This window comes from Mchenga conophoros, linkage group LG23 (genome assembly GCF_057382185.1).
Source record: "Mchenga conophoros isolate Kocher_MC1m ecotype Shallow Benthic linkage group LG23, M_conophoros_male_GT1.1, whole genome shotgun sequence".
NCBI classification, from domain to species: Eukaryota; Metazoa; Chordata; class Actinopteri; order Cichliformes; family Cichlidae; genus Mchenga; species Mchenga conophoros.
The window spans coordinates 6,008,665-6,035,073 of record NC_140547.1 but is presented as its reverse complement, the minus strand read 5'-3'; the positions used below and the strand labels follow the sequence as shown (position 1 = coordinate 6,035,073).

General features: G+C 38.8%; 5 protein-coding genes across 6 annotated transcripts in view; 3 read left to right on the top strand and 2 right to left on the bottom strand.

Moving 5' to 3' along the window:
• nr2c2ap (nuclear receptor 2C2-associated protein) overlaps positions 1-726 on the top strand; it is a 4,466-nt gene extending 3,740 nt beyond the window's left edge. The window contains exon 5 of the mRNA XM_085263720.1: positions 201-726. Within this exon, the coding sequence (XP_085119846.1) occupies positions 201-323 (123 nt within the window). The 3' untranslated portion in view covers positions 324-726. The remainder of the gene's footprint in view (positions 1-200) is intronic.
• rfxank (regulatory factor X-associated ankyrin-containing protein) lies at positions 570-3,311 on the bottom strand. The gene is made up of 9 exons (XM_085263717.1): positions 3,009-3,311; positions 2,825-2,929; positions 2,601-2,699; positions 2,434-2,499; positions 2,226-2,326; positions 1,358-1,483; positions 1,174-1,240; positions 1,007-1,087; positions 570-918 (listed from the first exon to the last, which is right to left on the bottom strand). The coding sequence occupies exons 2-9, from the start codon at positions 2,922-2,924 to the stop codon at positions 866-868; spliced, it is 693 nt and encodes a 230-aa protein (XP_085119843.1). The 5' UTR covers positions 2,925-2,929; positions 3,009-3,311; the 3' UTR covers positions 570-865.
• borcs8 (BLOC-1 related complex subunit 8) lies at positions 3,284-8,816 on the top strand. Of its 2 annotated transcripts, XM_085263718.1 has the most exons (6): positions 3,284-3,430; positions 3,661-3,773; positions 5,350-5,414; positions 5,510-5,617; positions 6,732-6,819; positions 8,108-8,816. In XM_085263718.1, exons 1-5 carry the CDS (start codon positions 3,394-3,396, stop codon positions 6,799-6,801), a joined length of 393 nt encoding a protein of 130 aa, XP_085119844.1. In that variant the 5' UTR covers positions 3,284-3,393; the 3' UTR covers positions 6,802-6,819; positions 8,108-8,816. The 2 variants fall into 2 exon arrangements, with proteins under 2 accessions (XP_085119844.1, XP_085119845.1); XM_085263719.1 differs by lacking the exon at positions 6,732-6,819.
• tmem221 (transmembrane protein 221) lies at positions 6,478-10,818 on the bottom strand. The gene is made up of 3 exons (XM_085263716.1): positions 10,195-10,818; positions 8,594-8,679; positions 6,478-7,934 (listed from the first exon to the last, which is right to left on the bottom strand). Exons 1-3 carry the CDS (start codon positions 10,494-10,496, stop codon positions 7,393-7,395), a joined length of 930 nt encoding a protein of 309 aa, XP_085119842.1. The 5' UTR covers positions 10,497-10,818; the 3' UTR covers positions 6,478-7,392.
• Positions 8,968-26,409, top strand: mef2b (myocyte enhancer factor 2b). The gene is made up of 11 exons (XM_085263715.1): positions 8,968-10,004; positions 14,741-14,902; positions 14,985-15,063; positions 19,106-19,185; positions 20,683-20,886; positions 21,144-21,272; positions 21,444-21,633; positions 22,567-22,715; positions 22,993-23,107; positions 23,882-23,993; positions 24,216-26,409. The coding sequence occupies exons 4-11, from the start codon at positions 19,132-19,134 to the stop codon at positions 24,526-24,528; spliced, it is 1,266 nt and encodes a 421-aa protein (XP_085119841.1). The 5' UTR covers positions 8,968-10,004; positions 14,741-14,902; positions 14,985-15,063; positions 19,106-19,131; the 3' UTR covers positions 24,529-26,409.

Below are 26,409 nucleotides of genomic sequence, written 5' to 3'. Positions count from 1 at the left end.
GTAGTTGATGGTGTTCCTTTAATAAACATAATTCTGTTATAAAACATCAGTCTTGGTGTACGCCAACAACAGCTCAAAGCTGTACCTGTCACTACAGGAGCATGGTGCGTTTCCTGCTTCATAAAAAGCATTGGACAATATTTTCCTGGACATGCTTTTCATCATTACCACGCTTATCTTGTTCTTAACTCCACACCCACAGCTTTCCCATACAGGAGGCCTCTGTAGTGGACAAAGTAAAAATAATGTTTGAGAATAGTGCTGACTTTTTTGGGAGAATTATTGTTTATTCCTTGGATGTCCTGGGGGAAAAAGCCTCCTGACCATTTTTCAGTCCTCTCATGAGAGAGAGGAAGTGACCCCTGAGTGAAAGTACAGGATGTAGGATGGTGTGGTGGCACTTGGGAAACATGTCATCTGTGTTGCCACCTCATGAACTCTTGTGAATGTGGCCTTTTTTGGTATGAAAGCTTCGATGACCTGTCATACAGTGACCCTTTGCACATTTTGATTGTGCACTTGTAATCTGCTTTTTATACCTTTTCTGTGCCTTCAAAATTAAAGCGCCATTCCAGTATGAAAATAATTTATTAGAATTTTTTTTTTTGGTCATTCTTCAGCCAAGCAAAATAATACAGCTGCACAACTGTCACATTTCAGTCCTTGTTTGTAAAACATTTTGAACATTGCAATGCATATAAATGGAATAAACAGGTTAAAAATCGCTGTTTATCTGGTAAATGTTTGTGTATGCAATGATCCGTTATGACCTTAGCTTGTGACAGACATTTTTGTGAAAACCAACGAAGGTTTAAGATCAGCTGAGTGTCACACTGGCAACTCCATTAATGTATTTTAATAAGTGTCATGTTGATGGCTTGTAGAGTTTCAAGATGTGGTCCTCCAACACTTTCTGGACTATAGGAGAAAGGAAGTAAAAATCTTACCTTAGCAATACATTTTTATCTTAGTTTTTCAAAAAAGAAAATGTGCATTGTATACCTACTTTTCTTATGCCCAAGAGCAACTGCCAGCGCCATTGGACTGTATCCAGAGTCAGACTCTATGGTCATATCTGCTCCTCTGGCTAAATTAGAGAGCGATAGGAAATTAGTGACGCAATTTTAAAAAAAATTTCTAGAATATATAATGACTTAAAGTCATGCACTGTACCTAGCAATGCCTCTACACATTTGATATGGTTCCCTCGTACAGCATAAAGAAGAGGAGTTCCACCATTCTGAGAATAATATACAGTGTGCAGTAAAATAAAAATGTTAAAAATATAGTATTTAGATTTCTTGCTCCTTAAAAATGATAGATTTTATGATGGAAAGTCATAAATTCATAACTATACCCAGTCATAAGTGTTAATGTCCACTCCATGTCTGAGGAGGGCTTCAACGATGTCCACATATCCTCCAGAGCTGGCCAATGTCAGGGCGCTTTCTCGCTCCCTCGCAATTGTTTTGGGGTCTGCACCCTGGAAGAAAAAACATGCATTAACAATAAAGCACGATACCATTTCTTCTTTTGGCTGTTCCCTTTAAGGGAATCTTAACCTGTCCCTAACGGCCATCCCTCTGCATGTCGTCCCTCACTACATCCATGAACCTCCTCTGAGGTGGTCGTCTTTTCCTCCTGCCTGGCAGCTCCATATTCAACATCGTCCAGTATATCCACAATCCCTCCTCTGCACATGTCTAAACTATATAAGTCTTCACCCTCTAATTTTGTCTTTAACAAAGTTAGAGAGGTAGGGCTGAAAGACAATATGATTCATTTTGAGATTTGAAAACAGTGACCATTTTTGTTAACACTTTTTATCATCAGTATGATGATTTGGCTTCTAACGGACACATTTTAGAATAAGTTCATTTTCTTTCTAATTAATAAAAGGTTTTTTTTAAACCACTGCCTCTCATTCATCTTCTTAATCACATGTCATCAGTCTGTTGCAGTGAGAAATACATCCTATATATGGCCAATCTAGAGTCATTAATTAACCAAACATGCATGTCTTTGGCCTGGGAGGGAAGCTGGAGTACCCAGAAAAAACCCACGCAGACATATGGAGAATATACAAACGCCTTGCAAAAATACTCCAGGACCCTCTTGTTGTGAAGCAACAGCACTAACACCACACCATTGGGCCACCCAGCTGCCCTTCAGTAACTTATAACTTTTGTGTTCTTAAGTACCTATGTGCATGCCTTATTTCTAACCTTTTCCAAGAGAAAGTCCACCACTGCTTTCTCTCCAAACGCTGCTGCCCACATGAGAGGTGTAAAGCCTCGCTCATCCTGACTGCTAAGCAATGAGCTGTCTGTGAGACAAAAAAAAAAGAAAGAAAAAAGGATTGGAGTCCTTAAGTAGGATATTTGTTTAGTTGTATACTGGTAATAAAAAAAAAGCTTGTTAGAGATTTCTCACCTTTGCTCAGGTGTGCAGCTACTTGTGAAACCTCACCTTGAGCTGCAAGCTGATGTATGGACAGAGCTGATGGGGGTAGAAAAATCTCAATAAATGAACATGGTAAAAATAAGATAAAATAAGTACAAATGTTTCCCTAACACCTGAGTATCTTTATCAGATCTTACAGTCTAATGTTGCCGGGCGTACTGTAACCTCATTCCCACGCTGTTTGTTGGTGAGAGTGGTGGAGTGTTTGAACAAATCATCATCCACCTCCATGCTCTCTAGAGATATAATCAGATGAACCACAGCCATGTGAGTGGAAGCAAGACATTTACTGTTCAACTGATTATAGCAAGAACCTAGAAATCAGGCAAATTCAGCTGTTACACAGAGCAGGATAAAGTACCATTGGCTTTTTCATCTCCTGATAGGGATGGACATGCATTAGCGTTAGATGGCTGAACACGTTGGCCATCTGCAGCCTCATCATCACCTCTGCCCTCCATGATCGCTGCAATAAAAACAAATAATCTGGTTTAGCCATGCAGAAAAAGTTTTTTAAAAATTAGGCAGTTCGTAAAGCCACTCACCACATTTAGCCTTCCAGTCCAATTGCGCTAACTTCCTTTAAGGAAAACTGAAAGTAAATAAGTTCATATCACATAATGGATCCTGCTAGTCTTCGATGTGTTCCGATAGTACATTAGCCGTCGTTCAGATGATTAGCTATTTAATAATCCCGTTATTTTCAAAACAGGCACTGAAAACACGTTTGATTCAGCCTGTGTAACGTATCACCGCATCTGGCACAATTTCAAGGGAGAAATGTTTTCTTTATTTTTTTACAGCCCATATTTCTATCCGGAATGTTGTCCTGTGACACACTACAACAATAATACGGAAGAGGTGGGAATCAGGTGACACCACTGGCGTACAGCTGAATTGTAGTTCTGACAGTAAAAACCAGACTGCATTATGGAGGACCAGGAGATGCAACTGAAAGTCAGAAGGGGTAAAAATAAATAAATTAGCAAAAACTAAACTCGCGTGCAGCATAGCTCATTGTTGCCTTGATCCACTGCTGCCCCCTCGGAGCTGTTAGCTTCATCTAGCCACTAAGCTAATGCATTTCCAGTATAGAGTCGCAGGGCTATGATTTTGGCTGTTTTCATCATTTTGTTTTAGCTTTCAAACACGGGCCATTTGTTTTATGCAATTGTCTTCCCTTCGTTTACACTACAGTGACTGACAAGTTCACGGAGAGCATGTACGTCCTGGCTAACGAGCCGTCGGTGGCTCTCTACAGGCTGCAGGAGCACGTCAGGAGGTCGCTGCCAGAACTAGTCCAGCACAAGGTATCGTTTATCCTCTCGATGACATCGCATTAACTCTGCTTGTAACCCATCTAAGTGAATGAAGGGAAAACGACCTCTGCCAGGAAACTTTATGTTTGGAAACAAGCGGCAGTCTTTACTGAAAAACCTAACTGATGACTTCAGCAGATCAGAGGTTGGGGTGTATACGTTCTTTTCTCAGGAAGAAGGAAAAATGGCATTTGTATTTAGTCATTAAAGGTTGAATAACACCCGATTTTGAAACGTCTTCTTTGGGATAAGTGAAATTCTTTAGGTATATACCCTCACCAGACACTTTATTAGGTATACCAGGTTATTACAGGTTTGACCCCTCTTTTATTTGCACCTGCACAATTAAATATTCATTTCCAAATTTACTATCTACCCTTTTTACTGAAGCCTTAGAGGCCTTTCTGTGAAACTGTCACCCACTTTGATAATGAAGAAAGCCTGTCACAATGACTTGCATTGCAAAATATATTGTCCCGTAAATAACAAATTAAAGAATGTTTTCATATATGTAAAAAGCTGCAAAGAGTAAAGGTAGTGAAGGTGGCTGAGTGTAAATACCTCGGGCCAACTATCCAAAGCAATGGACAGTGCACAAGAGAGTTGTAGAAGAGGGTTGAGATGAGTGTCATGGATGATTTGTGGCAGAAGAATAGCAGCAAAAGTGAAAGGGTACTAAGTCCTACTATGTTGTATGGTTTGGATATTAAGATTTTTACTGAGAGGATTAGAAATGAGTAGATCCGAGAAACAACTCAGGTTGAGCAATTCAGGAAGCAAGGATGAAATGGATGGATGTGTGTAGCGGATAGAGAGTGAATATACTGAACAACGGGTATTGAATATGGAAAGAAGTAAAAGAGGAAGACCTCAGAGGTGGTTCGTGGATGTCGTGAAGCAGGACATGCAGGGGGTTGGCGTGACAGAATTATGGTAGCGATATGGTGCAATGGAGGCTGGTGATCAGCTATGCCAACCCTTAAAGGGAGAAGCTGGGGAAAAAAGAAAATTATACATCAAAAGACTGTGTTATTTCATTGATATAATTCTCATATAATAACATAATAATCCAAATAAACTATTTTAAAGCTAGGTGAACCTTTAAAATCCCCTATATAAATTCTTGGCCTAGGTGTTGCTGTGTTGTGTGCGATCAGAAATAACAGTAGAACATCTTTTTCTTTTAATTTTAAATGCATTTAAAAGCAAGCACTGTGTCTCAGTCTTGTTTTATTCATGACTTGGATACATACTTAGATTCGTGGAAAAAATGTAACTGGCATTGCTTCAGTTAAAACTGAGTAATATTTATTTTGTGTTGTTGGTAAAACATATCCTTTGTTCTGCTCTTTTTCCTGGAAAAACATGTTGATGATATGAACAGTTTCCCATAATTTTTTGATGTATGCTCAATAACCCAGGTAAGAAAATCCCAGAGAGCTGACAGAACCAACTTTCTGGGAGTTTACTGTAATGAAACACAAACCTCACAAGTATCATAATGTCATTACTCGCTCTCTCTCGCTCTCCCTCTACTGAGTTTTAATGGGTTTCATTTCTTGCACAGACAGATATGCAGAGCTGGGAGGAACAAAGTCAAGGAGCCATCTACTCTGTAGAGTACGCATGCAGGTGAGATCACACATATTTGAAAGCTTTCATAAAAGTAGCTAACCATCCACCTGCCCTGACTGTTAATACTTGTATTGATCTGCTGGCTTTTGCAGTGCCGTGAAGAGCATGAACAACAGCAGCTTATATTTCAAAAACATTGACAGTCTTCTCCGTCAAGCCATCAGCATGAAGGAACAGATTAATAATTCTCAAGGGCGCAGGTAGGAGGCGGCAGTGAATGTGTTCACTGAGACATGGTGGTGAAAAAGCACAACGTTGTTTTGATCACACTGAATGCTACAAAGTGGCTTTAATCTTCTCGTTAGTAGCAGTTTTCCCTCTCATTTTTTAGTTATGCTTTACCTCTAGAAACATGTTACGTGGACATAACCTGACTCCATCTATTTTTTTTGTTTCAAATTCAGAAACTTTAATTCAAATGCAGAGCCTATAAGGGACAGGAAAGCTTGACTAGTTATGACAGCCATTATCATACACACCTTTGCTAAAATGCAGATCTCTACAATATGCTTTTTATCATCTTTATCACTCAAATATCTAGGTAATATAACAAAGTTTTTTGCTTTGTCTTATGCTTATGTCAGTATGTACTTCTCACATTTTTTTTAAAAAATGAGAGATAGTCACTGAGCAATTATTGTTATCAGTACTTAATGTAAATACGTAAAGCCACAAAAATTATAGAATATTACTTTTTTGATAAGATCTCCAACGTCCTTAAGGCTATAAAAAATATACTTGTGGGTCTTTATATGTTCACATTTTTACTCCCTCAGTATCTAAAGGATCATTCTTTTTACGTATTTGGGGTGACCATGGCTCTGGTGGTAGAGCTGGTGTCAGACGATTAGCTACCAAATGGAAAGGTGGTGGATCCATCCACGGCTCCTACAGTGTGTTAGTTAAAAGCACTTAAGTAAAAATAAAAGCACTGTATGAATATGTGTGTGGTTGGGTGATGAGACTTGGAGTAGAAAGCACTTTCAGTGTTCAAATTGAAAGTGCCAGTCCATTTACAATTTACGTAACTGTTTTTTGCACTACATCATATCGTTCATCATTTGTTTTTGTTTTTATTCATTTTATTTATTATTTTATTTTTATTTATTTTATTGTATCCTTCATCTAATGTAATATATCATTTAATATATTGCTTTTCATTAAAGTTTGTTTCTCCTGCAACTTCAAATTCGTAATCCAGACATTTCTGAATACTTTGTAGTTACTAGAAGCGTCATACTTTCTGTTTGATTTGTCTGTTGTTTTTATTTTATTTTCCACCTTTTTCCCTCCCACACTGACAACTGCATGCAGCTTAAATGATGTGAGTCCCTGTCCCAGCCCCACTGTCACTGCTCCACATGCCCCATCCACTTCCTCATGACAGACAGAGGTGTCCAAGGTTAGTAGTTCCTTCAGACGTTACATTATTAGTATCTGAAATTAGTAAAATTAGCTTTTCAGATAACAGGCTTGTGTGTTCAAAAAGTTCTTCTTTGAATTATATATACTTCTAGAATCAATTTATTTAATATTTATGTGAAATAATTTTACAAAGCACATAAAACACTTCTGCACATTGTGCACATATTTGGCAAAAAGCAGATATATACAGCAGAATAAAATATTTACATGATTATAATATGATCGATAAATTCATCAGCTTGATATATGGATGGCATTGGTGTGCATAATTTGGAAATTTAGATCAAATTCATTAACGTGAAGCACTACATTTTTTCCCCCCACCAGGTTAATAATACTTTTGTAACCTGTGTTGGAGAAAAGGAGAAAAAAGTTGCTAAAGATACTTTTTTTTTTTCTTCCTTCTTCTTTTGTCTGCAGTCATTCTGGATAAACTTGTCGAATGTTGACAGTATTACATCTGCACTGCACTTGTTGTTGTCACCATATAGTATTTGTAGGTCATTAGTCTTTTCTAGCCACTGATGCAAACTGCTAATCTTATTTTATGTCACACGAGAGTAGAGTCTTTTGCACAAATCCCTGACTTTCGTGCAAGGACGCTCCTCATCTCATTGTTGACCCCATTCCAGGGTTTAACCTGGGCCTGTAGCAAACCAGATTCAGTAGACAGTGTCCTGTGCATTCGGGGATAGCTGCCACCACTGCTGTAAGCATCTTTATCACTAGAGTGGCCCTGTGAACCTCCTGTAGGGGAGTACTGCTGCTGCTGATATTGTTCTCGCTGTCTCGGGTCGCCACATTGAGTGAAGGCAATATGATGCTGGAGGTGAGACTGGCTGCGAAGGATCCGCGGTTTGTCCACTCCAATTTTTAACTCGCAGGGCCGAGAAACTGGTGCGCTGCTACTTCCGTGGTCGTTACGATACAGGGTGTCAAGATGGTCGCTGTGATAGTGCTTTCCAGTATAGGAAGCTTTAACCAGAGCGTGTATTACAGCCACCAGCAGGATCAGGATCCCAGAGGAAAGTACACAAGCACTTGCAATTCCAGTCTCCATCTCGAATATTAGGAGCATAAAAATGGACATGGCTGCCAAGAAAGAGAGTAGCAGGGAAAAAATTAGAATTTGTATGTGTGCAGAAACACCAAGTGCTTTTCTCTGTAATCAGCTAACAAGTTGCACCTCTACTGGGCCAAATAACTTAAAGCAGAACACAATGAGTGTTACAGTTTATATTACAGTTTCCTATGTTTTTCTGCAGGAAAAGGACAATGGACTCAGGCATGCTGAAGGAGGTGGGAGAAAAGCACAGCTCTGGGATGTGATGCGACTTCCTAAGTTGGTGGCGTTGCCTTTAAAGTCTTGCCCTGCTACCTATTGACTGTGGCTGAAGTGGGTTCAGAAGGGTAACACCTCCTCATCACAATAGAGTGGCTGCCTACGCTGACCCCCCACCCCCCGTACAAGCCTCTCAGTGGAACAGAGCATACCAGTGCTGCTAGGTCCAGCATTAAAAACACTTAAGTCATGGCTGCTCAAAGAATGCATTGTTCTGTTGGACTCACTGGTCGGTTCAGGGAGACAGCAGCACTGCCGTTTTGCCACTGCTGTTGAAAGTCCACTGCACAGCCAATGTTTTTAAAGTTAGTTCTTTTTTTTATGTGTTTGTTCTGTTTAACATTTTGCCAGATGGTACAACATATGCTTATACAAAAATACAGATCCTTTTTTTATTGCTCAGGCTTACCTATTAAATAGACAGAAACCCCCAGACAGAAGAGTCCAATAGCCACATGTCGTACAGCTCTGCTGTCCAGAAGGAACCAATCTGCTCTGTTAAAACAAATCTGATCTGTTTAGTGCACAAGGACATTGCATTACTTAAAATAACAACAATATATTTTGTTTTGTTTTTGATATGTTCATTTTCTTTGCTACATAATAAAGTTATAACTTTTTGTCCTGCAAAATTAGGGCTATTTGTTTGTTGTTTATTTTTATAAATGCTTGGTCATTTGTGCCATGGATTTAAAATTTCTAGGAATGTCTCCATTGTCAGGGAGGTGCTGTGGTATGCCGTTAGATTTGTAAACCGACGTGGGAAAGGGCCAGCTAGAGGCTGTGTGTTGGGTACATAATGAGAGGAAATCCATTGTTTAGCTGGGATTCATAAAGGGTTAGAGAGGTGTGTGTGTGCAATGCGGGCCTCTGCACTCTTGCACAGGACACCCATTTTATCCTTTTGAAACTATGTTTTCTTTGCACGAAACCTAATTGGTACATTTACTATTCAAGATAGGACTGTGGTTTGCAGGGTTAACAATTGAAAAACATGTGGGCACAAGGAGAAGTGTGACATGAGCACCTCGACAGTGCACTATCCTCAAAATAGGAACCCATATAGGATGTTGTGCAAAGCAGCAGTCTCATAATAAGTTACCGCACCTGAAATGTTAAGCTTTTTGAAGCAGCTGATCTTAATTCCATACTTAGATTAAGTGTAGTGCTTTGCGTCTTATTAAAATATATGTCGTCATGTTAGTTTTACACTTTGCATGTGTAAAGGAGAATGAAAGTAAAAGTTGAAATAATCCGCAGCCGTAAAACCTTGGACAAAGTTAAACTGAGATCTCTTACACCCTGCAAAACACAAAGAGGGAAATGAAGTTTAGTCATGGTGTGTTGTATCGTATTGGATTTATTTGGCACGCATTTAGGGTTTTTTTTGTTTTTCGTTTTTTACTCTTATTGCCATTTATTTAGTTTTTATTTAGTAACACATCACATCACCCATAAGTGACTGAGACAGGACTCTCTTCTAGACACTCTAAACCCACCGGCACAATGTACATTTCAAATTCCTTTAATTTTAAATATGTTCATAATGTGTATTTTGTAAAATAGTGAAATTGTCTATTCTTATTTAATTCACTTAATGTACAGAATTCACCTGCTTGCTGCAAACATGCTACTACTGCACTTTCACCTAATGTATATATTATATATAATGTTCTTATACTTGTATAACTATGCATGTGACAAATAAAGAACCTTGAACTTTGAACCTTGCTTTGCGAGCAGTACTCGACTACTTTAACAAGGCCTAGGGGTGAGGGGGCAAAAAACGCGCAGTGCTGCTTCAGAGGTCGCCTTTCTGGGTAAATAGTGGTTTTCTTAACTGTCAAAGGTGTGTCACAACTGACCGGAACTGCCTGTTTGAAAAAACCGGATCGAGATTAGGAAGAAAAAAAATGGAAATGAGCACAGTGGCTTTGAGTGCTACCACAGCTGCAGGTGCTGTCTAACAGGTGGTCGAAAAGAAATGCCTTAACGCGCAAGAACAAATACCTTTCTGTATCCTGTTCTCCTCTGCAGACCTCGGTTGAAAAATAGCTGTGGAGGAGACACACAACCACAGAGCTCAAGTTGAGAGTGAGGGACAGAGCGGAGAGCACTGTGGCCACTGGCAGCAGGACGGCCCAGACATGAGCGGGTATGACCGAGGAGGTGGACGGGGGTGATTCCTTCACCGCCGTCTGCTGTGACTGCAGCTGGAAAATCAAAATCACCGATAAAACCGACATGATGGCCGATAAAATCCCCAGTAAAGACAGAACAATTAAAGACCGCTGGCTGTACTTTTGCGTCATGATTATCTTTAAACGTTGGTGGTCAGATTTCTCCTGGAAAAGGGGGAAAAGGGTTTCCTCGTTTCTTAGCTCTTAAACACAATCCTCCAGCGATCCTAGAGTCCAGAAAAGTGCGCTTGCATTGCGGTGTGAGGATAAAGAACGCCTTTCTTTGCACTTCGGCAATAGTTTGCCTGTGTTTCGTGGAGTGCTCCGCAGTCCGGTCTGAGCATGTGATGGGCTTTAAATCCCCAGATTAAAAAGTTCGCAACAACAATGGACTTTTTTTTCTCTCTTGGATCAACAGAAACAATGCCTCGACGTGTTCAAGGGAGACGCTGAGCTCACTAAATAAAGACAAAACACCCCGAGAGAGTAAAGACATATATATATATATATATATATATATATATATATATATATATATATATATATATTCAAATCAAGTTTATTTCTTGATATTTAAATGTAGGCAGTGTAGATATGATGATAACAGGGCTGTGTCTCTTTTTAGATTAACCTACTTCTGCTGAAGCCTCCTGTCCTCATAAAGCGATTAAAGGATTACTGTGTCTTTTAAACAGGCAATTGATTGTCATAAACAAGACACAGAAATAAAATAAAAAGATATGCAGTAAGTTAAAATAAATTATACAAATAATAAGAATAATATTAAAACAAATGAAGGAGGAAAAAACCTTGTCTAAAGTTATTCTTGGGCATGCTAAATAGGACCATGGCAAGTTTAGGGGAATTTGAAAAAGGATAACCACCCAAGATAACCTCTGTTTAATGCGAATATTCTTGCCACTCTTAGTTCAGCTCTGCAGAGGATGAATCTAATTAACTTTTCACAAGTAGCTTTGGAAGTATGCACAGCTTGACAGAGATGCGCCTAAACTCTCATCTGCCCTTCCACTTTTACGCCCACTTTTATTGCCTTGTATAAAAATTAATTACATCTCCAGAATTTGATCAAATTAATATTAAATATTCACACACTTCATTCACACGCTGCTGGACCACAAGCACCCTGACATACTTTTAAGTCCGTGACTTGAGTTACAGAGGCCTTATTGTTCTGTTAGAGGTTGGGGGTTGGTGGGGAGTGGTGGGGAGGTAAAGGTGTAACCCTTATTCTGTTGAGATGCAGATAAGACTGTAGCTATAAAGGTACTCAATGTGAACAATTGCTCTCACACATGTAGACTGACCATGAAGGCTATTTCTGAATTCGACAGCCTCACCACATGCTCTAAAAGGGTCGCGGCTGATCTTGTCGAAAGCAGAAGTGAGAAGTTTCAGGAAAATGAAAAAAAATGGACTTGATACGGAAAGTTCTCAAAGGGCAAAGGCACCTTTATCTTTCTGCAGCTTCTCTCAACTTCTCTTGTCTTAGACATTTATCAGTAATTCTGACTGTGTGAATGTGAACGCAGTTCAGATTCCACCTTCAGTGCCTACACCGACGGCAAAGCTCTCGCTGTGTTTAAAAGAAGAATGCACTCTTTGCTATGCGCAAACACAACGCATAGCAAAGACATAATTTCCCCTTTGCTGCAGGTGATTAGCTTGCTTTATTTACAGATGGGGATTTGCTGTATTTGCCGTCAGCACGCTTGGGCCCCACACAAATGATTCCTGGAGGTGAAGACTGTGGTAGCCTGCAGGGATGTTACTAAGTATTGCATCAGATGCACAGTTTAAGCTATCTCTTGGGATCTCAGACTGTGCATGTGTGCTTGTGTCACTGCATCTCCATGTCTGTGTTGATGTGTTTGTCTTTGCGTGAGAGAAAATAGAGTTGTTATCCACACTTGCAAAGATGATCTGTGCTAATAAATTGCCACCATATTATATTTAGTACATTGTGTAACAACCCCAAAATAGTTAATAATGCAGCTCATGCAGTGATTCAGTTATTAACTCTAAATATACCTATTAAGCTGACAGCATGTCTGCTTTCTGTTAGTTTTTTTCTTTGCTTTGATCATTCTCTGTCAGTTTCCTCTCCTTTTTACACCCCATTTACTTTCTATCAATACTACCCAGGTTAGCTGATGAACATATATCCAATGACATCAGCTCTGCATGGGCTACAGTGCACATGGCACTTATGGAATTCTGACTGAACGATTTTATGTGCCATGGTTGATTTGGCAAAGGGGAATGAACAACTTATGAGTAAAGCATTTACAAAATAACAGCACGGATGAAGTTAGTTTCAGTGTTTGCTAGTTATAAATAAGTATTAGATGTCACAGTTAGGTGTCACCGGGATCTATCATTTACTGATGATATGGAGAAAGTGGGAACATTTGAGACTATTGACTAATATTCAGAGATGTGCCAAAGGGTATGTCAGTGTAGTTAATGCCTGTCAATATGAGGCCTCTTCTGATGTTTTTGAGCCAGTATTCACAGACATTTGCTTCCAGAATATTGCTGAGTTAAGTAATTAGATCTTGTGGTTAAGGGCATCAAAATTCAAATGAAGCCTCAAGAAAAATCTTATAGCATTGCTATTAAATCAAGACATGCTGCTGTAATTAAAGAAGTATTTTTAACATCAGTTGTATGTTTTTAGGCCAGTAGTTTCCAAGCTCTTGATGTACAGCATCATAAAGAAGGGTGTCGAGTTTTATCTAGGTAGGAAACAGGAAATAAAACAACATAAGTTACATTTATTTTCTGTCCTTTTCCGCTTTCTTTGCCTTTTTTAAGCGATTTGTTTATTTTTGCATAGCTCCTTGTGCCTCAAATATTCAGGCTAGACTAAAATGAGGAAATCACTCTGAGCTGCTCTCAACTTGAAAGCAAACATTGCTTTGAGCGCTGATAATGTTAACTATGCCCTCGTCGTTCCAAATTTTGACTTTTCATCCAGTATTTTGTATTTGCTTTTTATTTCCACACCTATTTATACATAGTTACTGCCTGAATGTTTGATTTTTAAATTACTTGATGTACGGACAAACAGGCACAAACACTAAAAAGACTCTTAATCTTAAATAACTCATTTTGTAGTTTTAGAATTGGCTATTGCAATTATGTTGTGTTTAAGCTTTTATTGGTGTAAATGTGTGATTAGGTTGTCACTGTTTCTATGGCAGAGAAATGTGTAAAGTTTGAATTAGTGACAGGCCACCACAGACTCTGGTATTGAGCAATGGCCTGTGGCCAGTGTTCAGGTTTGCTGAGCATAACGCAGTGTTTCAGTTGGTACTGTGCAAATTGACTTTAATGCAAAGAGATATGTGTATCCCGATAAACAGTTAACATTTACTGATGTATCCTTTTCCCATAACAGCAGCGAAACACCATAGTCAACCTCCAATAACGAAGTCTTTAATTCATCAGTCACAATAAAAATTTTACGTCAATACTAAAAAAATGAAAAATTCCTTCCAACCAAAGAGGCCAAAATGTTTAAATATTTTTATCAAAATGACCGTGAACTCTAGAAGAGTGTTCCTCAGAATAGTTTTGCTCTATTCTCATTGCTGAATGACTTTTGGATCAGACTGTAATTCTTTAGGTTCACTGACTCTGCTAGGGGCTGATTTTAAAAAGCACATTGTATCTTCTACTTTTTAAGGCAAAGCAGGATTTACATTTAAGGGGATTTTTTAAAACAAAATAATAGCAAATATCATAACAAATATCTACCATATCTACTGTAGAAACATAACATATGCCTATTCCTACTGTGTGCAGTACATTTAGTAACAGAATCTCACACCTAATGTTGTGCCTTGCATTGTAATTGGGGAAGAACCGCCATACACCTCAGCTATGCTCCATGCTCTTCTGCTTCCTTCTGCTTTGCGTTCAAATGCTTGTAGCTTTGTTTAAAAGTAAATAAATCTTATCATTGTCACATTTTCAGAGTTGATTAAAGTCAGCCATAGCACTCACATTTGCACAGTATATCAAATTCATGTGACTCACCCCTCAATTTAAGTTTTGCAGAATCCCATTAAAGAGATTAATTCAAGTCATCCCTTAAATTTAGCCCATAAAATTTTATTTAAAAATAAAAAAAATGAATATATTTTTGTTTTTGACATTTTGCAGGACATGTTGTAATGTCCTGCAAAAACCTTGTAATATTTTGTGGTACATGAATGAATCACAAGCAAAAATGCCCTTTAACCATAGATATATACATACATTTTAAAAGATAACATTAGAACTAAATTGCTTCATAATGCAAATCTTGAAGGCATAAAGGACTTTACGCAACTTTTGCTGACACCTTATAGTGACGAATGCGTTTATACGCGGAGGGGAGGTGGAAGAGTGTGTCCAATAGCATGGCCGAGGAGGCGGTGTGTGGTGACACACACAAACAGAGCGAGAGGCGGGCTGTAGCAGCCAGCTGTTGGAAAGGAGCGCTCCTGAATCATCCGCAGCTTCTGCATCAGGTGAATATTTCTGCATCTGCACAAGACCAGAACGCACAACAAGACTCTCGACGCTCATTTAGTCATTTATGTTTCCTATCAGCAACTATTCCTGTTTGACTGGTCCTGATCGAGTGGGTGAAACTAAGAAGTAAACAGAGAAAAAGAAGATCGAGGAACAGGTGAGATCAGATGCTCTATTTTTATTTTTAAGCACGTGTTGAGTTTCTGTTTTATCTTCTTATTTCGGTTTTTAAGGCAAATGAGCGAAGCTTCCTGGGGTTTCCTGTGTAGAGCATTGCATGACACAGCTGTGAGTAAAGTACCTGTTGCTGTGTTATTGAGATGAGGCTATAATAGACAGGAGTGCTTGGCAACTCGGGGACAGACGGGCTATTCTTAAACTGTCTATTTGAAATGACGTCAGCAAGTTATTGGGAATAATTGCCCATAAACGGGTTTAAGCAATGCATTTCTACTTCTTTTTAACTTTTATGATTATTATTATCATTATAATAATAATAATAAAAAATAGTTATTATTATTACTTAATTCTTGCTTGGCTTGCTCACTGTGAAAAATGAATCAGAGTCCTTTGAAAGCAAACACATCCCATGAGTCCATTCTAAGTAGACTGCTTCAACTTTTAAGAAGAATCTCGACTAACTTTGCTCTTATTAGAAACAGATATAGATAGATATCTAGACAGACAGGTAGATAGCTCTTTCATCCCTTTACCTGTTGTCCTTAGTCTAATTTAAAGCAAGCATTACTGATTCTGATGTCTTTAATCTTCTGACATTCCTTTGTGCTGGACATGTATCTTTTTCCATTTTTAATGCCCTCAAAGAGGTTTTCCTCTTTTAGTGCGAGGTGTGGCTCATCTTCACAGATAGTTTGAGAGGATGTCAGACTTTCTAACCTTTTGGAAGACTAAAAAAAAAACTTTTTTCTCTATTTATGGAAAGATCAAATGTTCAGCACATGCCTGCATGCAACATTGCTACTCTGGCTCTATGAAAAAATATCAAGGCAATTCAATTATACCCAGTTAAAATTAGACAAATATTTCCTCGCTATTGCACTGCAAAGGCCCGATGAGCACATGAACCATTTGACCCCAAAGGTGGCAAACAGAGACATATACAGCTAGGTATACTGCAAGATAAAAATAATAAAAAGACCTCTTTTGGTTACCATGCTAGCTATGCAAAGCTTTGTCGAGAACTATAAAGACTAAGAAGCAAAGTGTTCCCCTGGGGCCTTTATTTTATGAGTATGCTTCTGTTTTGATTTGAATAAGTGAGGCTGTCACTAAGACTTCAAATTTTTCAAGATTTGGCCTTCACCTTTTTTAACTTTAGTTCAGAAGGATGTATGTATATGCTCTAATACATACAGGGAGGGAATGGGTGAAGACAGACATCGGCCCACATAACACTGGCCTTTGATATGACATTCACAAGCTGATAAAATGACTAAAGCAGTGAAAACAACAACCCTGTTAGATTTGATTCACACACTGCTTGCAACAGTTAAAGCACATTATACCCATATAGTACAGTAGACATTTTAGGTGTTGCTTCTCTTGTTATCACCATAGTTGTGTAACTAATGCATTCACAGAGCAAAACATGAAAAAAATAGTTTAGCAAAAGCAAAACCCTTTTCTCAAACCATCTTTAATTATCAGTATTTTAACACTACCATTATATATCTTGTCATATTTAACATTCAGTACTGCGTAGAGAGCAGGGCAATCTGCTTTTTCACCATAGAAGAAACCATTAACCTCCCTGGCTAATATGCTTACAAGTGTTTATCATGTTTTTGAAACATTTGAAGCCACCATGCTCTGAATGACTCATGGAAAGGAAACCATTGAAGCAGAACCCCCAATACTCTACAAATGCCCTACTTTTTCCCCCTTCTCATTCATGCATACAGTTCACTGCAGCAAGAAAACATGTCGCGCGATACATATTGTTAATGAGCAACATCAGCAGTGCTAATAAGACCAATTAAAATTACCTTGATGCGCAGGGTTTTCTGTACATGTGCACTGTTGTCCCAGGTAGTTCCCTGGTGATTAGTCAGACGATCCCGGGGTAAAGCAAAGCTCCTGCTGTCCTTGTATGTGTCTGTGCTCAGTGTTTTCCACTGTCTCACCTTTGGGAAGGTATCTGTCAAAGGCACTGTCCTTCCCTAGAAGCCTGAGGCTCTGGGGAAGGTGTGCATGTGCTGAACTATTGGACAATGACAGGTTAGATGGTGATTCTGTTTTTCATTCATGTCCATTTGATGGCAAATGAGACAAAAAGGAAGATTTGCTTGTTCCGTTTCATGTCCACCTTTTCCCCGAGATGTTCAGTAGTTGACCATGGAGATGAAATGTCACAGGCAGTAGGTGCATGCTGTTTTTTGTTTCTGTGAATGTGCAGACCTCAAATGGCAGTTGTCAAATGGGAAAGTATCCAGATTTAGCTGTGAGGCACAGCCAGGCTTTTCCTGCCCACCTCGGCCTTTAGGCCTTTGACAAACCTACCAAACCACATAGATTTTCTATAGCTAACTCCACGCCGGTTTGCTGGAGGGGCAGCTATATATACCCAGCTAGCCATAGGTTTTAACAGAGCTGTCAGCAGCTCTAATAGTTGACATTTGGTTGTATTTGAGAGGAGCGGAACCTTCGGTAAAACCCTGTGATAAACATCTTTCAGCCTTTTTTAGAACATATGTCCCACTTCCCTCTCTTCTCTACATTAACATGCCTTGATATGAGGTGAAATTGTCTCACTTCTGGTCCAAAAAAAAACCCAGAACAGATTGGCCTGGTGTGAATTCTTTGTGGTAGTTGAGTTGTTAGTTAGACAGACCAGTGCTGGTTTTGTGGTTCTATTTTTCTGTTGTGCACTTTGTTTTACCGTACAGACATTGGCAAGGATGAGTTTGTCTGCAGCTGTTACTTTTGAGGTTTGTCTTGGCTCTGCAACATATTCAACGAAGCAAATAATGCAAGACTTTATAAGGTAATCGTAAGGGCAACGAGGTGGACTCTTCCAGACATGCCCCAAATTTCTGTGTGCCAAGCTTATGTTGAAGGACAGCGGGTACTTTAGGGGTCGTGGGAACATGGGCTTCATATCCGCTCAGGCACCATCAGGAGGGGCAAGCAACTAAATATAGAGAAGTCACGACGTCTAGAATTAGGGGGGGAAACCAGTGAAAACTCCTCTGGGCTTTAGAGAAATACTGTATGGCCCAGTCAGAAGAGGCAGACCACCACTTAACACAGTTGTTTTACTGATAGTGAGCATCAAACGGAGACAGCTCATACAGGGAGCAAATTTATGGATACATTTGATTTAATGTTGTATTTTCAGCAAAGCCATCTCTTAAAGCGTCAATGTAATTAAACATTCAGTTCCACGTTTTTCTGCTTTGTTTTTGTTTCTATACAGCAGGGATGGGGGGCATTGTTTTCTAGCCCAACAAAAACAGAAAAACCACGAGTGTGAGTTTCAAAAATGGACATTCTCAAGCCAGCCACGTCTTTGCTATTTGCCCCTGAAAATCCTGTTTTGTTTTGTTTTTTTCTGACCTGGCCGTGCATGAGAGAAGAGTGGGTGGCTTTTAGCATTAGCCATCTTTCAAGAACACACCGTTTTCCTTCTACTGTTTGGTTTCAGCTATTGCCTGCTGAACCTTTAAAAAGAGCTATGGACTGTATTTTTAACCCTGTCTCTTGGGGCCGCTTGGTGCAGTCAAGCACTGTGCTGTTGGCCCGGGGGTAACCCAGACTGTCAGGGTGTCATTCTGTGTGGACTGCTAGCCCCACAAGAGCCACGCTAACTTTAGACCGCATCGCTTCATGGTGGTAAAAATAAACACCCTTCGCCCCACTGAGGGGAAAGGACTTGAGTCACTTAAAGCAAAGGGATGACATTTTCCCATCAGAATTGTATTAAAGACTGAACATTTATTCTATTCTTATTATAATATGTGATCATATCACCTCAAATTTGTTACAGTAATTAATAATTAGTTCAACTGCTTACAAATGCAAGCTTAAGTATCGAGGTAAATCTTTTTGTGATCTTCGAGAGTAAAGGTTCATTTAATGTTTTAGGTCATTTCATTGATGCTGATTTTCACACATTACTGCAAATGTTTAAGTATGCTGTTTTATTCTAGTATAACACTGATTTTCACTTTGTTTGACAGGTGTCAGACTAAGAAGAGAAGAGAAAATGGGAAGAAAGAAAATACAAATTTCTCGTATTCTTGACCAGAGAAATAGACAGGTGAGCACACATCGTTTCATGTTACGCACACACAGACACATATGTTGTTTTAAAAAAAATATTTCTCAGTAAATATTATCCAGTCCTACTAAAATTATAGTTAACTGCAGGAAGAATAAAAACTTCATCCAGATTATTTGAACAATCAGATACATTTTCTTGTTTTTTAAGTGTCAAATATTATTACAGTGTGAACGTGTGGGCCTTTTCTCTAGTGTAAAAATTGTATATCAATCCAAGACATTTAAAGACATCGCGCTGATATCTCAGGAAATGTATCAGGCAAATTTTTAACGTTTTCCTCTTCCAGATATGTTTTAGACTCCGTAATTAAGTGTCACTTAAGCTGCAAGCACTGAGTTGCAAAAATAGCGGTACATGTTTCATGCAAATGTGCATGTTATGTAGCCGACGCTGTGGTTGTTTGTTGTCCAACATTGCACTGCAAATATTTAAAACATAGGTTCACTGATTGAAATGCAAATGCAAAGGCATGCAAGGATGACTATTAATGAAATATCAAATTACGATATTTATACTAGTGTGAAACATTATTAAAATCGTGCAGTTTACAACATCACTAGCATTCATTATTTTCTACCCAACGGTGGTAATAGCAAATATTTTGAACGTAAGTGATACAATAACCTAAAGCTGTGAATTTATCAAAAGCCTTAACACCAGTTAAAGTGAGATTATTTTATTTGACAAAAAGACAATCTTTCACACTGAACAAAAAAAAGGATGTGAGCGTGCCGACAGTCGACACTAGATTAAGGAAATATTATTAAAATTTAAGAACTAACAAGAAAACACACCATTAAACAGAAGAGGAACTGCTTATCAGTTTGATGCTAAATGAATCATGACAGCACCGATTACATATACAACATAGTACTTACATCAACTTATGGCACAGGAGTTACACCGCTCTGCAATACCACAGACAGATATTATCATTTGTACAATACTGTGGCATGAACAAAATTGCTTGCATCATATTTATAGCCTATTCGTGCATTAATATTTGTTCAAATACTACAATTCCATGAAACACCCTAAATATTATTTAAAGTTTTAGCTGTGTTAGGAAAAACACATGATATGCATAGTGAGTTTGTGTACACATCCAGAGCTCTTATTTAACTGTTTTCAGAATGCTGATAAACACAATTTATTTCTCATATCTGATCTTTTTGACTGAAAGTGTTGTGGTGATAAGGTTTGTGTATCTGAATGAAGTGTTTGGTGATTGAACGTGTTCTGCACTGTAAAGTCTCTCTGGGATATTTAATTTAATTTAATTTAATTTAATTTAATTTAATTTAATTTAATTTAATTTAATTTAATTTAATTTAATTTAATTTAATTTAATTTAATTTTATTTTATTTTATTTTATTTTTAATTATCCAACTTCCTTAATTCGTCATGCTCACAACTTTGCAGAGTTAACTGGAGGGAGTTAAAAGTGCAAACCTGTTTTTCTTCTGTCACAGGTGACCTTCACCAAACGTAAATTTGGCCTGATGAAGAAAGCTTACGAGCTGAGCGTGCTCTGTGACTGCGAGATCGCTCTCATCATCTTCAACAGCACGAACCGTCTGTTCCAGTACGCCAGCACAGACATGGATAAAGTTCTGCTAAAATACACCGAGTACAGCGAGCCACACGAGAGTCGCACCAACACGGACATACTGGAGGTACTATTTTAGGAGCTTTTAAAAAAGAAGTATGTGAAAGCTTCTCATACGCAGCTGATCTGAAACATAAACCAATTTTTAACAGAACATGCAATTATTCGATATAAAGCCTCTGGAAGGATATTGTAAAAAAAATAATTGGAAAAACAGGTGTTGTATTTTGAGTGAAAACCCTTTCCCGTGACATTGTTGTGGTTCGAAACCATTGTGCTATTGTTGCCAGTAATTTTCCATGTGCACTTTCTCTTCTGCATCAGACCCTGCGTAGGAAAGGACTCGGACTTGATGGCTCAGAGCTTGACAGTGAGGAGAGCATGCAGGTGGCGTCAGACAAGTATCCTCTAAGTGAGGGCATGGATCTCTCTGTGGCTCGCCAGCGCTTCTATGTTAGTGACCACATACTTACTCCTTACTCCGTACTTACACTCAACACTCACAGACCAAACACAGACAAACTGACTTCTAATTAGAATTCTGTGTTACGAAAGCATGTTTAATTAACTGATCTTTAATCCATACTGTTGTCAAAATTACACGTTATGTGTTTTACTCTTCAGGGTCCCTCTCTGCTCTCGCCAGAGGCACAGTTCCTCGTGTCTGCAGGTTGCGAGAATGGTTTTCCCAATTCATCCGGATCCGGCATGACCTCCCACAGACCCCCGAGCTTTAAATCTCTAAACTCCAGATCCAGCTCGGCCAGTCCTGCTGCACCCCATGCACACACTGCATTCATGTCTCCACACTCGGGTTAGTCTCATTAAGTCCTATACCAGAATCATCATAACTACTAAGGGTAGTATCTATTTGTGTATGTCTTGTGTTTGAAAAAAACACGTCAGTTTCTATTGCATCTATGTATCGCTTTTGACAAGTTCCACAAACTTTGGGCCTTTGTCAGGTTCATTCAGGCTCATTTGTGAGTTATTTGTGTTTTTTTAACGCTTTCATGATGAAACCAAAGTCTAAATGATTTTTTAAAATTTCATCTACCACTACAAATAATCTACCAGTATTATTCTACCTTTAAACAGAGTCATAGCTTTTCACATGAAAATCCACGAGCCACTCTTCTAACTTCTTGTTAAATGCTTTCTGTAAAATTCGTGTGTACTGTCAACCATCTGTGCAGCTGGCTGTGAACTCACAGGAAGTGTGTGTGTTTGTGTGTGTATGTGTGCTTGTGCGTAGTCGGTCTGTTATGTGAAACTGGCCCTCCAACAGTGTAACTGCAGCTACAACCAGCTCTGTGGTTTCTATTCAGAATGCATCACACCTGCCTATCATGTCAGCCATCATACAGTCGCTAACTATTTGGATGCACTGGGATGTCATTAAATACTGATCACTGACATTTTTAGTGATTCTAAATGCACTGCTCTGTTTTATCTAAGATTTGACAGTGATTGTTGGTTTACATTGCGTTCGCAATGGACTCTGTCACATGAGTTACAGTATATTCAGTACAGTTGCACATATTATAAGTATTCAGACCTGCCTGGTGTCTCACGAAGGCTTGATACTCATTCAAAGGTTAAAGGAAAAGAAGAAGTTCTTTTTTTCAAAATCACACTTGTATACCGCAACAGAGGGAGGTGATGATTGTATCACAAAGAATAAATGACAGTAGTGGAACGGGCTTAGATCGCTTTTCACTTCCTGCTCCTTTTTTTTACTCTTTAGGTATCGGCTACTCTGTGTTTTCCCATGGCAACCTCAATCGAGCTCTGGACATGAAAAGCCCTCCTCCTCTGAACGTGGGCACTGAAAACCTGCGGGCAGATGGTGCTAATCAGGCCATGGGGGCCACACGTGCTAACCACAACTCCGCTGTAAGTAGCTGTGCTATCCAGTGTGATCAAAACAAATAGGTGTCAGTGCCTCTAATAGATGTCGTACTGCTTCTAAAAACTAAGGTTCTTAATTAAATACCAAAACACATAAATAGTTCTGCAAACTTGGACAAGAAACTTCACAGGTTTTTTGACTCATTCACACCTCTCACAATTATAATGTTCACAAGTTTCATAGTGTTCATACACTGACTTCACTATATCAGTACAAACTCAAGATTTCCAGTATGACTGTTTCCCTTTCTCTGATCATCAGAGGGGTCTTTTATACCAGGGCCTGCACAGCAGCAGCTCCATGGTGGCTATGGGGAAGGCAGGGCTGCTGAGTCACAGTTTGGGAGGATATGGTCTCCCCTCCCCTGGAGCCTCTGGTATGTCATCTGTGTTCTGTTACTATAGAAAGAAAGAAAAAAGAAATATATGAAAAATATATGGCAACTAACAAAGTAGTCATACAGCAATAACTTGACATGTTAACAGGTTATATCAGAGTGTTAATGCCACTCTCATGTCTGTATGGCAAAACTAAACCTACCACACATATACTCTCTTAGCATAGCTTAGGATAACAACTGCAACGCAAGGATACTGACTGACTGTGGTGCAGTTCACTCCAGAACCTCATTATTAGTGCACAAACCTTGTGTAAAAAGGTTTGGAGTTTGTGCAGGACCAGGAGCTTGGAGAGTTTCAGGTGGTTTTCTGGTGAATTTATCATGAGAAAACATTGCCTTTCTTGCTAAACCCAGGCAGGAATTAGTTCCACAGAAGGTAAAAATAAATAAATAAATAAATAAATAAATAAATAAATAAATAAATAAATAAATAAAGAAGAAGAAGAAAAAGAAAAAGAAAAAGAAAGGGAAATTTTGTTAGGGTTTTTTTTACACTGTTCCAAATTAAGCAGAACATCTTCTGACTCTAACTTCATCTCTAGTGTACAGACATGAGTGATGGGAGGTTACAGTCTTCTTATCTTGTGCTCATCGATAAAAACTACAAAGGGTATTTCCCAAAACGTCAAACCAGCCTTGCTGTGAAGTTTATCTTGTCTTAAAATGAAACCATTTTATTAAACTGTATCTTTTCTCCTGTTTCCCCCCCTGTCCTCTCCAAATCGATGTATATCTATTCTTCCTTTGCAGAGTACAGCCAGCCTGGTTTTTATCACTCAGTCAGTTTACAACGAGGAACAGTAAACCCCTGGCAAGCGGCGCAGCCACCTCAGGAGCCTCATGGGCCTCATATAAATCCTGTGTGAGCATATCATATATTATTCTAGACATAATACAGTAAATCCACTGTATATATAATTTTGAACCATTAGTGATAGTTGACTCTTAAATGCCATGTTCACAAGCAGTTTTGACTGTCTTTAAATTATCTTCAAGCTACTTCTAGTGCCCCTTAGCTGTAACTCCAGGACTGATGACGTGTTTCAATCCAAATTCATTTCCTCCACCCTCTTGTTGTTTTCAGAGGGTCCAGCGGGGGATGCTCTTTCCCCTCTCAGTCCTGCACTCCAACCTCTCCGCATCTGCCGTCCCTCAACCTCAACATCAAATCGGAGCGTAGCTCTCCTGAGCACATGGCCTCACCTGCCTCCCCTCCTCTGCACCACCTCAGGCAGCATTCTCCAATGAGCAACCCCGATTCAGCTCGTCATACCCCTCCAGATAGCCACCCAGCCAATGGCACAAAAGAGTTTGCCAAAACCGGCTACCCACAAGACCAAGAGGAAGGAGGGCAGTCGCTCCGGCAGTTAGAGATGAGCGACGGCTGGCAGAGATAGCCAGCTGCTCCGCTCTACAACCCACTCTCAGTCAACATCTGTCTTCAGACAAAACCATAAAGGGTCGACATATGCCTCTCTTTGTCTCCTCAAACAGAGCTGGTCTCTCCTGGGCAGTGGAGAATTCTTCTCTGCATCACTTGCTTGATCCCATGAGGAGATAGATGCATACAGACTTTTGCTTTTTGTTTGGTTAGAGTTAGTTTTCTGTGTGGAGCTAATGTGAATCAAAAGTACAAGTTGGAAATGTGATTGTTTTCTTGTGACTTTGTTGAAGTTGGGCACAGCAGCAGTGTGGGACCAACTGAATTTCTCTGAAGTGCACATATGAAAAAAAAACAAAAACGTCCATACATATTCAGCTTTCAAAGCCAAAATAAAATAAAATATATAAAAAAAAAAATAGGAGGTACTAAAAAAGTAGCTTGACTGGGGTTTTATGTGATAAGGTTACACAACAGGGCATTTAATTGGATACGTTCTTAAAATAAAAGGTTTTTTTTAGTTATCACAGTTTTTCCTTTTTCTCCTTTCAGATGTGAAAATACCTTCGTAATGGAATTTTAATGAGAGAAATCTAGGTATGAAAGCCACTGTCTATTTTTTCCTTAACAACACATAAAATTCAGCTAACAGGAGGTTTCTTCTGTCTGAATTATTTGTTTTGTCCAGACAGTGTTTTATTGCTGTTGCTTTACAAAGCACATTCTCATGTTAAAGCAAAGGCATCCTTTGTAGAGAAACAAAGAAAAAGGAAGTTTCGCTCTGAAAACATCCCAACTTAAATGAGACTGCCGTAGCCTCAGATTGTCTTCCTGTGTCTTGGCCCCACATCTCTTACAAATGATTCACAACAAAAGAAGATATTTGCAGAACTGGAGGGACATTTTGCAGCAGTATCATCTAAAAAAAAAAAAAGAGTTGAAAAAATGTGAACCCACCCTTTTAAGATTCTGGGCATCAATCTGTGTCAGAGATTAGGTCAATGAGCTCTTTGGGATGTAAAAATGGTTTTCTTTTTCAAGTGTTGTTTTGTTTGTTTGTTTTTTAATCTTTAGTATTGTTGTAATATGATCATTTTATGTTGTCAGAAACACTCACAGCAGTCTGCTAAGACCAAAGTGTTTAATTATTGTCCCTCTGCATTGCACACAAATACTGCAACAGCCCAAAAAGGATCTATTTGTCTTTATTTGGTCGATTTTTTCTAAACAGCAGCAATCATGTGCTCTTCCTGAAGGGCTTTGTGTAGTAAGTGTTTAGAGTAGATATTCCTGCGTTTATGATGTGTTAAAACACGAGACAAGCTGTAGTAGATGAGTCCAAATATCCATTCATTTGTTCATTTATTATCCGGGCTTCATTTATGTATACATTTACTTTTTAATCTTGTGCACTGGATACCTCTATGTCTTTTAGTTTTGCGTTTTCAGTTTCTGATCTTCAAATGACAAAAAAATTAAAAAAATTTTTTTAAAAAGGAGATAATTTTCATTCACTGTCCACAAGGGGTCGTCTTATTTCACACTTTTAATCTGACTGAGACTGGTTAAAGTGCAGAGCAGTGAAGACCAGCCTTAAAAGGTAATTCTTTATCTAATAAATCGGTTAATCGGCTCATTAAATTAAACTCCTGCTAAAATCCAGCTTGTGGAGGTTTTCAAATACAAGTTCCACTGTCGATTTATCTCTCTTTTCATGATATGTGGATTTTTGTGGATTATGAAACATGAAAAGCCAAGTTGTCAGTATTCTGATGTTTCTGGTTGATTTTTTTAAACACGTATATACATACATATTTGCTGGATGCTTCACTAACAAAACAGAGGCATTTTTTGACATTTTTTGTGAATCATTTTAAAATAAAGACTGTTTACTTTG